Source organism: Erinaceus europaeus, chromosome 11, assembly GCF_950295315.1.
Source record: "Erinaceus europaeus chromosome 11, mEriEur2.1, whole genome shotgun sequence".
Classification (NCBI taxonomy): domain Eukaryota; kingdom Metazoa; phylum Chordata; class Mammalia; order Eulipotyphla; family Erinaceidae; genus Erinaceus; species Erinaceus europaeus.
The window spans coordinates 82639701-82652792 of record NC_080172.1 but is presented as its reverse complement, the minus strand read 5'-3'; the positions used below and the strand labels follow the sequence as shown (position 1 = coordinate 82652792).

The window sequence follows — 13092 nt, the reverse complement described above, 5'->3', positions numbered from 1 at the left end:
AATAAAATAAAATAGCTATTTATATTGGTTGAAAGAATTGCTATAGTATAATCATAATGTTTAAGTAAAAAAGATGATTTAATATTTTTAAGCTGTTCATTTCAAACTTCATTTAATTATATTCTTCTGTTTTGCTTTGTTGAGGTATGACTGACACAAGTGTTGTAAGATATTTAAAATATACATCCTGGTGATTTGATATACAAATATAGTTGATACCACTACATCATGTAATTGAAATTTGTTAAATATCTTAATATTCTTTTCCAGGGAGAAAATAAGTAAGTTATTTTTTCCAGGAAAAAAATAACCAAAGATAGTTAAAATTTTAAATGGAGGGAGTCGGGTGGCAGCGCAGTGGGTTAAGCGCACGTGGCGAAAAGCTCAAGGACCGACTTAAGGATCCAGGTTGGAGCCCCAGTTCCCCACCTGCAGGGGAGTCGCTTCACAGGCGGTGAAGCAGGTCTGCAGGTGTCTGTCTTTCTCTCCCCCTCTCTGTCTTCCCCTCCTCTCTCCATTTCTCTCTGTCCTATCCAACAACAACGACATCAACAACAGCAACAATAATAACTACAGCAATAAAACAAGGACAATAAAAGGGAAAATAAAAAAATTTTTTAAAAAAACTTGAAATGGTGAAGACAGAAACAGCCTACATATACCTTTATGTCATACACTTAATGTTCCTTTTTACTGAATGAAAGACATTCACTTAAAATGTAAGTTTTTTAAAAATATTTATTTTATTTATTTATTCCCTTTTGTTGCCCTTGTTGTTTTATTGTTGTAGTTATTATTGTTGTTGTCGTCATTGTTGGCTAGGACAGAGAGAAATGGAGAGAGGAGGGGAAGACAGAGAGGAGGAGAGAAAGATAGACACCTGCAGACCAACTTCACCGCCTGTGAAGCTACTCCCCTGCAGGTGGGGAGCCGGGGTTTGAAACGGGATCTTTATGCCGGTCCTTGTGCTTTGCACCACCTGCGCTTAACCCGCTGCGCTACAGCCTGACTCCCTTAAAATGAAAGTTTTAAAAGGCAAAAAGTAAGTCCAGTATTTGGATTGACAGCAGATTTTATGAATTTCTCACTGAATCTTATTTATTTTAAAGATTTTATTTGTTTTATTAATGACAAAGATGGGGGGAGAAAGAGAGAGAGAGAGAGAGAGAGAGAGAGAGAGAGAGAGAACCAGGCATCATTCTGATATCACTCTGGTACATGTGCTGCTGGGGACTGAACTCAGGAACTCATGCTTGAGAGTCCAATGCTTTATACACTACGCCACCTCCTGACCACTAGTCTTTTATCTATTTTACAAACCAATAGAAATGTTTTATAACAATGTAACAACTTTAAAAATAATATGAGGAAACATTTAAAACTTACCAAGTTGAATATTTCTTATCCACACTGACTGTTTTGTTTCTTTTAAGATTTTCTCAAAGTAAACTCCAGCAAATCCACTTGAAAAACATGCTGTGAGAACCGCCATGAGGCCTACAAACTGAGAGCCAGCTGAAAGTTCCTTAGAATCAGGCTCTTGAGTATCTGAGGGCCACTGAACAAAAAGAAAAACAAAACTGCAGTCTAATGCCTATAATATTTCCAAAGTGCATATTTAGAGCCAACTCTCAGACCATAAGTTAAAAATATAACTAATATCATTCTTGGGGATTTCAGATAAGAGATTTTAATTTCAAAAAGTACTTTTTCTTTTTTTTTAGTATTTATTTCTTTTCTCTTTTTGTTGCCCTTTTTAATTTATTGTTGTAGTTATTGTTGTTATTGCTGTTGTCGTTGTTGGATAGGACAGAGAGAAATGGAGAGAGGAGGGGAAGACAGGGAGAGAGAAAGATAGACACCTGCAGACCTGCTTCACTGCCTGTGAAGTGACCCCCACCCACCTCTGCAGGTGGGGAGCCGGGGGCTCCAACTCGGATCCTTATGCTGGTCCTTGTGCTTGGTGCCACGTGCGCTTAACCTGTCAAAAAGTACTCTAAAAAAAAAAAAGGCAGAGAAGGGACCAGATGGCGGTGCCCTTTAGTATAGGGCACAAGTTACCATGCCAGACCTGGGCCAGACCTGGGTTCAAGTTCCCACCCTTACCTTCAGGGTGGAGGCTTCATGAGCCATAGAGCAGTGCTATATGTATATCTCCTTCTTTCTGTCCCCCCCCCCACCTTTTTTCCCTCCAGGGTTATCACTGGGGCTCCATGACTGCACTACGAATCCACTGCTCCTGGAGGCAGTTTCCCCATTTTGTTGCCCTTGTTGTTGCACTTCTTGTAGTTGCTATTGTTTTCATAGCTATTGTTGTTGTTGTTGGACACAACAGAGAGAAATGGAGAGAGGAGGGGAAGACAGAGAGGGGGAGAGAAAGACAGACACTTGCAGACCTGCTTCACCACTTGCGAAGCAAACCCCCTGCAGGTAGGGATCTGAGGGCTCGATCCTTATGCTGGCCCTTGCGCTTTGCACCATATGAGCTTAACCCGCTGTGCTACCTACCGTAGGCCCAGCTCCCTCTATTTTTTTTACTCTTTATAAATAAAAATAAGAAATTTCATTTTATTTAAATGACGTGATTGGATTAGTTTCTAGATAGACCACAGTGGTGAATAAATAAAACTTGCATTTTATTTAAATGATGTGATTGGACTAGATATACCAAAGTGGTGACTAAATGAAGGATGAATTTAGGGGAGTAGGTCAGGATAAAGAAAAAGAAAATCAGAGGGGGCTAGGCAGTGGCGCACCTGGTAAGCACACGCATTACAATGTGCAAAGACCTGGGTTCAAGCCCTTGGTCCCCACCTGCAGGTAGAAAGCATCCTATGTGGTGAAGTGGGGCTGCGGTTGTTCCTCTGGCTCTTTGACTCTCTATCCCCTCCTCCCTTCTCAATTTCTGTCTCTATCCAATAATAAGTAAACATTAAATTAAAAAAAGAAAATCGGAAAGCAAAAGATCACATAAGAAAAAAAAAGATCTGGGAAAGTAACAGTAGAAGCAGAAAAAGAGAGTCAGCAACTATTAGGAAAAAAACTTATTAGAAAGCATTATCAAAAAGCAGCATCAGCAGGGTCTGGGCAGTGGAGCACCTGGCTGAATGCCAAATGTTACCGGGCACAAGGACCTGGGTTCTAGCCCCAGTTCCATGTTGCAGAAGTCTCTCTCACTCTCTCTTATCTCCCCCTCCCTCTCAATTTCTCTCTGTCCTATCAAATATGACAAATAAAACAAAACATTAAAAATCAAAAAAGCAGAATTGTAAGATATTAGTGATTAGATACACAGACAGAAAGAAAAGTCTGGAACAATTCCCAAGACTGAGTAAATAATACGTGGGTGTGGGGAGAGGGGACAGAAACAAGAACAGGTTTGCTAGAGAAAAAAAGAGTTCAGATAAGTGGGGCGATGGCACACCTGGCTGAGCACACACATTACCATGTGCAAGGATGGGGGGGGGGTCAAGCCCTCAGTCCCCACTTACAAAGGGAAAGCTTCAAATACAGTGAAGCAGTGCTATAGGTCTCTCTCCTCTATCTCCTCTTCCCTCTTGATTTATCTCAGTCTCTATTCTATAAATAACAAATAAATTTTAAAAATTAAGTTTAGACAAGCAAACATCTATGAAGAACTCATACTGCTAAACAAAAAGAACAGCCAAATAAAAAAGTAGGCAGAAGATATAAATAGGCCATTCTCTAAAGAAGAGATACACATGGCCCATACATAGACACATGTAGAAATGCTCCAGTTCACTCAGAGAAATGCAAATTAAAGCCACATTGAGATTCTCACTCCTGTGAGAATGGGCTCCATCAATAAAACAAGAGAAGTGTAGGAGAGGATGTGGAGAGATGGACTCTACTGCACTTCTGGTGGGAGTACCAATTGGTGCAGCCATTATGGAGAACAGCATGGAGAAAGCTTAAACAAAGACAAATGGAAATACCTTGTGATTCTGCAACTCCACTCCTAGGCATTTTATAATGGCACTGATCTGAAGTGATATACGCACCCGGCCCCCCCATGTTCGTAGCAGCTTTATTCACAATAGGAAAAAAAAACTTGGAAACAACCAAAATGCCCTTTGACAGATGACGAGATAAAAAAAGTTATGGGACACATCCTCAGTGGAACATTACTCAGAAATAAAAAAGATGATGTTGTGTCCTTTGGGAACAAGCAGATGTAATTGGATAAGATTATGCTTAGTGAAGCAATAAAGAGGTAAAGCACAACTAAAGAATGATTTCACTCATATGTGGAATATAGAGAACTGAACATACGAATATGAAAAAAATATATATCAATTTGTATCTAAGACTGTGGGAGAACTATAGTGGTTATCTATGGAGGTGGGGATAGGGACACAGACCTTTTGGTGATGGGAGTGGTGAGAAAGAAAGAAAAGAAAGGAAGGGAGGGAGAGAGGAAGGAAGGAAGGACGGAAGGTGTAATGAGGGGGAAATGAATGTGATCTCCCAACAGAAGGATCTAATTTAGGAGAAATAAAAAGTCTTTCAGGATCCCTGATAACTACAGGAAGTATAAAGAAGACCTCTCTGGAAGGAAACCAAAAAGGTGTCAAAAGAAAGATGTGAAGGGGCCAGGCAGTGATAAACCAGGTTAAGAGTACACGTTATGGTGCACAAGGTTCAAACCCCTGGTCCCCACCTGCAGGGGAAGAGTTCCACGAGTGGTGAAGCAGGGATGCAGGTGTCTCTCTGTCTCTTTCTTTAAAAAAAAATATTATCTTTATTTTATTTGATAGACAGCCAGAAATCAAGAGGGAAGGGGGTGATAGGGAGAGAGATAGACACCTGCAGCACTGCTTCACCACTTGCAAAGCTTTCCCCTGCAGGTGGGGCAGGGTGTTCAAAGCCGGGTCCTTGCGCACTGTGATGTGTACACTTAAACAGGTGTGCTACCACCACCCCCCATTCCACTTCCCCCTAAATTTCTCTCTGTCCTATCAAATGAATAAAGTTTTTTTAAAAGAACGATGTGAAATAAAATTAAACCAAAAAGGAAAAATTGGTATTAATGGAAAGCTGATATACATAAGGAGTGATAAATAATCTCAAATGTTCCAGATATCTAGTAAAAATCAGTTGTATTTTCCATGCAGTGTTTCCCCTAACAAGAATGCTCATTGCTACATAAAATAACTTGATTTTTCTTTATTTATTCCAGTTCCAGTTCCAGTACAATATCACAATTAAAGGAAGTCCTAAAAAATGTAACAGCTGTGTGGTCTGGGAGATAGCGCAGTGATAAAGCTTTGGACTCTCAAGCATGAGGTCCCGAGTTCGATTCCCGGCAGCACATGTGCCAGAGTGATGTCTGGTTCTTTCTCTCTCCTCCTGCCTTTCTAATAAATAAATAAAATCTTTTTTTTTTTTTAAATGTAACAGTTGTGAGAATAAGCATTTGTTTCAATAAGTAACAGAACCATATTCTCCATTCATAAGAACGTTTAAAATTTGTAATAAAAATGAATGGTATATTATCTTGAATAATTACCTGTACAAAAGCAACTCCTGTCATCAAAATTACTAGGGAAAGCCACTGGTACACACCTAATTTCTTGCCAAGCATAGATACAGAGAATAATGCAGTTGTAAGAATTTTCAGCTGATATGTAACCTGAAAAAAAAAAAGCCAGTATTATATATGTTTATTTATTTCTTAAAAGAAATGCTAGAAATATATGTTAAATACCTGATAAGTAGCTGCATCTAGATTTGATAATGCCACATACAATAAATTATTCTGAAGAGTATATATCCCTGATGGAATAGCAAGTTTAAGTGTTTCCATAGGTTTATTAAGAATTTCGTCATGTAGTATTCGATTCAGTGCTCTTAGACTGCATTCTAAAAGAAAAGGAAGAAAAAAAAGAATTATGCAAAATAAGACATTAAGTACCTCTGAAGACCTTGGTTTTCTTACCTGTTTTGTTTTTCTTTTGTAAGGACATTGTTATATGGTAAGGCACTTTTAGGTATAAAATATACCTTTGATGATGTTAGTTTTTTCAAATGTCAAATAGTATAAAGTAGTGTGCTAACCTTTATATTCTACTATTGGGAAATACTATCAAATCACCGTTTGATATGTACTTGTGTTACATATATATAAGCACTTAAAAATGTATTTCCATATACATACAAAAAATACGTATGCATTTAAGATAACCAAAAATTCATTTGTCAACTAAGTAGTCTTTTTTTGTTTAAGATGTTATTTATTTATTAATGAAAAACATAGGAGGAGAGAGAAAGAGCCAGACATCACTCGCAGTACATGTGCTGCTGGGGATTGAACTCAGGACCTCAGGCTTGAGAGTCCGGTGCTTTATCCACTGTGCCACTTCCCGGACCACAACTAAATAGTCTTAATTTACTATAATATCAGGAAAATTGTGCATTTTATTTTATCATCAGCCATTCATGCTAATTAATAATTATTAAGATCTCACTCATAAAAATAAGGTCAACCATGATGGTGGAAGAGGACCTGCATGGGGGATTAGAGTGTCATGCAGAAAACTGAGAAATGTTACACATGTACCAACTACTATATTTTACTGTCGACCGTAAACCATTAATCCCCTCAATTAAGAAAAAAATAGTAAGGTTATCCAATTAGGGAGTAAGTTTGAATTCAAACAGCAAAATACCCAACCAATACTACCTCATTTATCATAGGTGTACAAGTCTAAAGCTATACAGTATAGTGGCGACATCAGGACATGAGCACTCCCTCTCCATTTATACACAGACACATACATACATATTTGCTTTTTTTACTTTGATACTTTTCATCTGTTATCTACATGATTATTGTAACAAGGTCATAAAATGACTGCTGTAACTAAATCTTGGAAATAAGAAAGAGAAACAATAGCACAGTAGCACCTTCTTCACTCTCGTGTACTAAAACTGTGTCACCAAATTGTCCCCTACTACCAGAGAGTTGGGAAAGTGAGCCTTTTATGTGCTCCATATTATATAAGTAATGCTGAGAAAAGTCTTGGAAACAGGCTTTGAGACAGCCAAACCTACAACATTAATCACAAAAATAATGTCCAAAGAACTTGGAGGAAAAACTGGGGCCAGGTCAGGTGTTGCACCTGGTTAAGCACACGCACATACTACAGTGTGCAAAGACCAAGGTTCAAGCCCCTGGTCCCCACCTCCAGGGGGAAAGTGATGAAGTAGAGCTGCACATATCTCTCTGTCTCTCTCCCTCTATATCTTCCCCCTTTCAATTTTTTTCTCTCTCTATGCAATAATAAATTAAAAAATTTAAAAAGGGAAAACTATATAATTCTAGATTTCACCAACAATAACACTAAAAATAATTTTTCTCTTCCAACATAAAACCCCAAAACTTTGACTATAGAGTCCCAGGAGGTGGTGAAATGGAAAAGCCCTGGATTTACAGGCATGAGGTCCTGAGTCTAATACCCATCACTACATATGCCAGAGTGATGTTCACGTTTCACTCCATTTCCTCACGAAATAATTTGTTTAAAGCTTAAATTATGAAATAAACTTTTAAAAGAAAATGTGATTCTTCTTTCTTTCTTTTTTACAAGTTATCAATTTATTAAAAGGGTTAATTACAGGGGCTGGGTGCTGGTGCACCTGGTTAAATGACACATTACAGTGCGCAAGGACCAGGGTTCGAGACCCCAGTCCCCACCTGAAGGGGGAAAGCTTTGCAAGTGGTGAAGCAGGGCTGCAGGTATCTGTCTGTCTCTCTCCCTCTCTATAACCCCCTTCCCTCTTGATTTCTGGCTTTCTCTATCTAATAAAGATAATAAAATAAAAAAAAAAAAAAGGTTAATTTCAGTATCTGCAATGGTGAGTTCAAACTCAATTCAATTATTACGGAAATAATTTGCTTAACAATCTCAGAAGGTTTATGTGAATCATGTATCCTCATCTGGAAGGACTCCCAAATCTTAGAGCCTTCACTACAGGATGTTTCCTTGTAGTGATTCTCAGAGTCCTGGTAGGCATCTGAACTGGCCCTTTTCTTTTCAAATTCTCCTTTGCACCCCAATCAAGTCAACACATACTTTCTCCAGGGACTTCATCTTGCAGCTGGGTAGAGTGATTCTAATTCAATGGATCACCACCTCTGGCTTCACGAGGGTCTTTCTAGTAACTGCCATGGCTGCTGGTGCTACCTGACTTATTCCTCGGAGAGTAGCAGGTGAATCAGGCACACAAGCAGGCAGGAACACCGCCACACTAGCTACCGTGTTTTCTGCAAAAAGTGACTCTTTCTAACTGTTACAAAACTAAAATTTATTGTTAATTTCAAATCACTTCGTATAGCATTAACAAGAAGACATGAATCATGATATAGATTAAAATAAAATCCCTTTGTTACTAAACTAAAACTGTCTTAGGCAAGTGAAAAATAACTAAAGTGTTATTAGGGCATTAGATAATGCAACTGAATTATATACCACGCAGTTATCAATATATTTACATGTGTCATATGTCAATAACATCAAAAATAAATTCAATGACTTAAAAACAAAAAACCTAGATACCTACTGCTATCTTTGTAGACTAACAAAATGCAGGCCATTATCTTCAAAAGTTCAGCAATAACCACTGCAGTAGAAGATAGATAACGAGGTCCTTCCTCTTTTAAAGTCCTAGAATAACGCATTGTTAGAACCAAACTGGTTGTCTGGAATACCAGAATTCCCAAAGAAAGGTATTTTAGGTTGGCAGACATTGTTTTATCTTCATTTGCCTGAAAAATAATAAACAGGGCAAATAAATATAAATAGGAAATACAAAAACGAATACATTTTAAAACCTCCAATTCTAGACAAGAGTAACTACATCCCACCCTCTTCTTATTAATTATTAGTATATGCCCCCCCAAAAAAAACTACCAGAGCACTGATCAGCTTGTTTTATGGTGGTGCTAGGGATTGAACATAGGACCTTCCGGAGCCTCAGCCATGAGAATCTTTTTGCATAGCTATTATGTTATCTCCCCTGCCTCTAATTCTAACTATAAACCTTAGGACAAAACCAAAACGCTATTAACAGAAGATTTTAAAGACAAACTGTCTAGAGACCTCAAATACTGAGTGATATCTCAACAATGAATTTTTTGAAGATTTTTTTTTTGCTACGTATATATCTAAGTATGGGTATTATAGTACTTTATAACCTGGAACCACCAATAAGTACAGACTGACAACAACAACAAACAAAATTCCCAAGAGAAATTTAAGATCTGTAACCAAAGCAGTGGGAAGAACAGTCTTCCAGGACAGAGCCTTCCCAGGTGGAATTTATAGGACTACTGGGCATTAACAGGAGCAGAGATGATAGCCCACTCCTTTCCTAGTATGTCCACTAGTTACTGCCCATGTGAAGGACTCTGGTGAGTCCTTAGGTTCAGAAAGGCTCTCAGGGTCCAACAAGCCAAAGTGGTGGCAAGAAGCAGCAAAAAACAAAACAGTTGAACTCTTACGCATCAAGTACCCATTTTGTATTCAAACCAAAAGTAATTTAGCAATTTTTTTTCAAGAATTTTAACTTTATTCAAGAAAATTGAGAATATTCACATGTTAGGCCAAGAGAGGAGGAGGAGGGAGACGCTCCCAGAGCTCTTACTCACATCTCAACAGGATGATCACCTAGCAGAAAGCTCTAATTTAGCAATCTGAAAATAAGTCTTATAATGACAGAATTCAATCTTCTCCTAAGTAGTTCTGTGTGCTAAGCCACATACATATACATATAAATATGCAAATATGCACACATGTGTGTAAAACTATATCCCTAATTTTTATAATAATATAAATATTACATCAATAAAATAACAGATCCATGGAAAATGGAATTTTGAAAATACAGTAAAAATTAGAAATATAGAAATATCCATAATTGGTAGGTTACTATGGTCATACAGTTTTGTTTTTTTCCCCTCTCCAGTAAGATCTTATTACTGTAAGTTTAGAGTATTTTAATTCAATTTTTAATTTTTTTTTAACCAGTGCACTGATCATTGACTTATGGTGGTGCGAGGGATTGAACCTGAGACTTCAGAACCTCAGGCATGAGTGTTTGCATAACCATTATGCTATCTACTCCCACCCTAAATAATTTTTTACATATGTACAACTCTACCCACAGACCATACATATTTTAATGTCATCTTTATTGAGATACAGACCTAGTTCACTGCTTTTCACTAGTATAATGTTCCTCAAACAAGGGTTACACTTACTTGTTCTTCTGATTAATACTTAACAATTCTTCCCTTTCATTTTTTTTTTTTTAATTTCCCTAAAGTATCATATAGTGTCAGGGATCTAACTCAGGATCTCAATATATACAGGTTCAACATGCTACATTGATTGCTATGCCACTTCCCAGACTACCCTATCAATTTCTAACAAGTAGGTCCCAAACATATATCACAAATATTTTAAATTTTTCTAAAAAAAAAAGTTCAATGTTTCATCAAAAAGTTCTGTCTGATTTCATAAATTGTAAATTTGAATATATATGAAGTTATATGTTGACACATAATAATGAACTATTATTATACACTTGTTAGCATATAACTTACATACTGATAACAACATAATACTCATGTATGTGTATTTTCTATAATCACATTGATTTGATGGTACAGTCACAGTGCTAGTATTTCTTTTTAAATTTATTTTTATTTATTATTTGATAGTACAGAGAGAAACTGAGAGGAGAGTTGGAGGTAAAGAGGGAGAGAGAAAGAGAGACATCTGCAGCTCTGCTTCACTACTTGTGAAGCTTTCCCCTTGCAGGTGGGGATCTGGGGCTCAAACCAGGTCCTTGAGCACGGTAACGTGAGTGCTCAACTGGGTGTGCCACCTCCTAGTCCCCCAGTGCCAGTATTTCTATGCATCCTTTTCAGGGCCAGTGAAATTACCTGGACAGTGTACATGCATACAACCCAAGTTTGAGCCCTTTAAGCCTGCCCCCACTCCACCCCACCCCACCCCTCCACCACCACCACACAGGAAGAAGCTTCAGTGCTATGGTGTATTCTCCCCTCCACCCCAATCTCAAAAGGTCAGCCTGGAGCAATAAAGTTCTGGTGACAAAAATAGATAATAAATGTATTTTCCACAAATAAAATTTTATGTTCTTGACAGTCACTGTAATAAATTCGCACTATCCAACCATTATTTTCTCGTTCGACTGTGGCATAAATTTACTATATCTATAGTTACTTAGTTTTCTTTAGATTTTGTTTATTTATAATATATATCATATTTTTATTTATTTAAATAGTTGTTTATTAATGGTGACGAGGAGAGGAGGTACAGAGAAAAGCAGAATATCCCTCTGGCACATATGATGCCAGGGACTAAACGTGAGACAGCTATCTTGACAGCTCAGGGCTTCAGCTACTAAGCAACTTGCTGGGTTAGTTTAATGTTTAAATCCTTCCTCAATCTTTTCTGGGGAAAGATAATGACAAAAACTTAATTCACTGGAACAAACAGTTCACTTGGGTAGTGTGCTGCTTTGCTGTGTGCATGTCCCAGGTTCAAGCCCAGCTCCCACTAACTGGAAGGAAGCTTCAGGGTTGGGATCTTTCACTCTCTATCTCTGCCTCTCTGTCTTCTTCTTTATCTTTATTTATTTATCTATTCATTTACTTATCTGGGAGAGAGACAGAGAAGTTGAGAGGGAATGAGAGATAGAAAGAGAAAAACTTGCACTACTGCTGCAACACTCATGAAGTTTCCCCCACTGCAGGTGAGGACCAGGGGTTGAACCTGGGTCCTTCCTTGTGTACTATAATGTGCGTGTGCCACTGCCTAACTCTGTCTTCAACCTTAAAAAAAAAAAAGTAGAAGAGTGGTCCGGGAGTTGGCACAGTGGCTAAGGCACTAGTCTCTCAAGCATAAGGTCCTGAGTTCGATCCCCGGCAGCACATGTACCAGAGTGATGGCTGGTTCTTTCTCTCCTATCTTTCTCATGCATAAATAAATAAATTCTTTCAAAAAAAAAAAGTAGAAGAAAAAATAAACAAGAAACTTCATCTAAACTCTGTTCATTTGAATTTCGTGAATTTAAGAGATAGCATGGAAGAACTCGCTCTTGCATTTCATACAAAATATTTCTAAGTTTCTGTATTATTCAAAGACATTCTCAGTACTTAGCAGCCTTAAAGAAAATCTTTTTCAAACATACTAGGAGGTATATTTTAAAATATATTTCATAAGCTATTTGTACTTCATTTTCACAAATTTCCCAAAGATCTTTGTATCATTATATTTTGTTAACTGAGTTACTTTACAGACTTTAAATGTTAAAACACACACACACACACACACACACACACACACACACACACACACACACTACATAAGGTATAGCAAATGCTACTACAACTACACCAAAATTAAGCCAAATCAGCGAGGCATTAGTTATTATTAAGATCATTACTAAGAGCATTATATAGACATTAACTAAATTCTGAAATATTTTTTAAAAAACTATATACTAATTCACATTCATCTTTTCAAAAATATAGTTCCTTATAGGAAAATGTATATGTATAACCTGTGCTTGAAGCCCATCATTCTATTGAGACATTTTTTTGCTGTTATATCTCCAGCTATTTTTCAAAAAAACTTAACTGGCAGTTGTTTTTAAGCTGTAATAAAATTTATATAGATTTTTTAAGGCTACTCAATGCCTAGGAAATTCTGAAAATTAAATTTCCCTTCTATTATAAATGTAAAAGGCTAAATTTCTAACTTAGGGCTTTTTAGAGAACTACATTTACATTTTCTAAACAACAGTTCTGTAATACACTCTTTTAAGCACATTATAATAATCTACTCGAAGCTAAGGATATTACTTAGGGAAAAAGACACAAGTTGAAATGCTATGCAAATATAAATTCACAGTATACCTTAGTCTGAAACACTTAGTGCTTTTTAAACAAATCAACTTGAGGTGTTTATAATAAACAGAAAAAGTAAGTATATACAGAAATGTTTACCTCAGCTGCAATTTCTTGTCCTTTATCTTCCA

The 13092-nt window shown here is 37.2% G+C and overlaps 1 protein-coding gene across 3 annotated transcripts in view; it reads right to left on the bottom strand.

Moving 5' to 3' along the window:
- SLC35A3 (solute carrier family 35 member A3) overlaps positions 1-13092 on the bottom strand; it is a 42134-nt gene that overhangs the window by 20145 nt on the left and 8897 nt on the right. For all 3 annotated transcript variants that reach the window (XR_009552620.1, XM_007528584.3, XM_060202139.1), the window contains exons 2-5: positions 8584-8788; positions 5729-5883; positions 5531-5653; positions 1387-1558 (exon numbers count right to left, since the gene is read on the bottom strand). Coding sequence is in view for 2 of the 3 variants with exons in the window: in XM_007528584.3 (XP_007528646.2) it covers positions 1387-1558; positions 5531-5653; positions 5729-5883; positions 8584-8788 (655 nt within the window). In the remaining variant the exon portion in view is untranslated. The remainder of the gene's footprint in view (positions 1-1386; positions 1559-5530; positions 5654-5728; positions 5884-8583; positions 8789-13092) is intronic.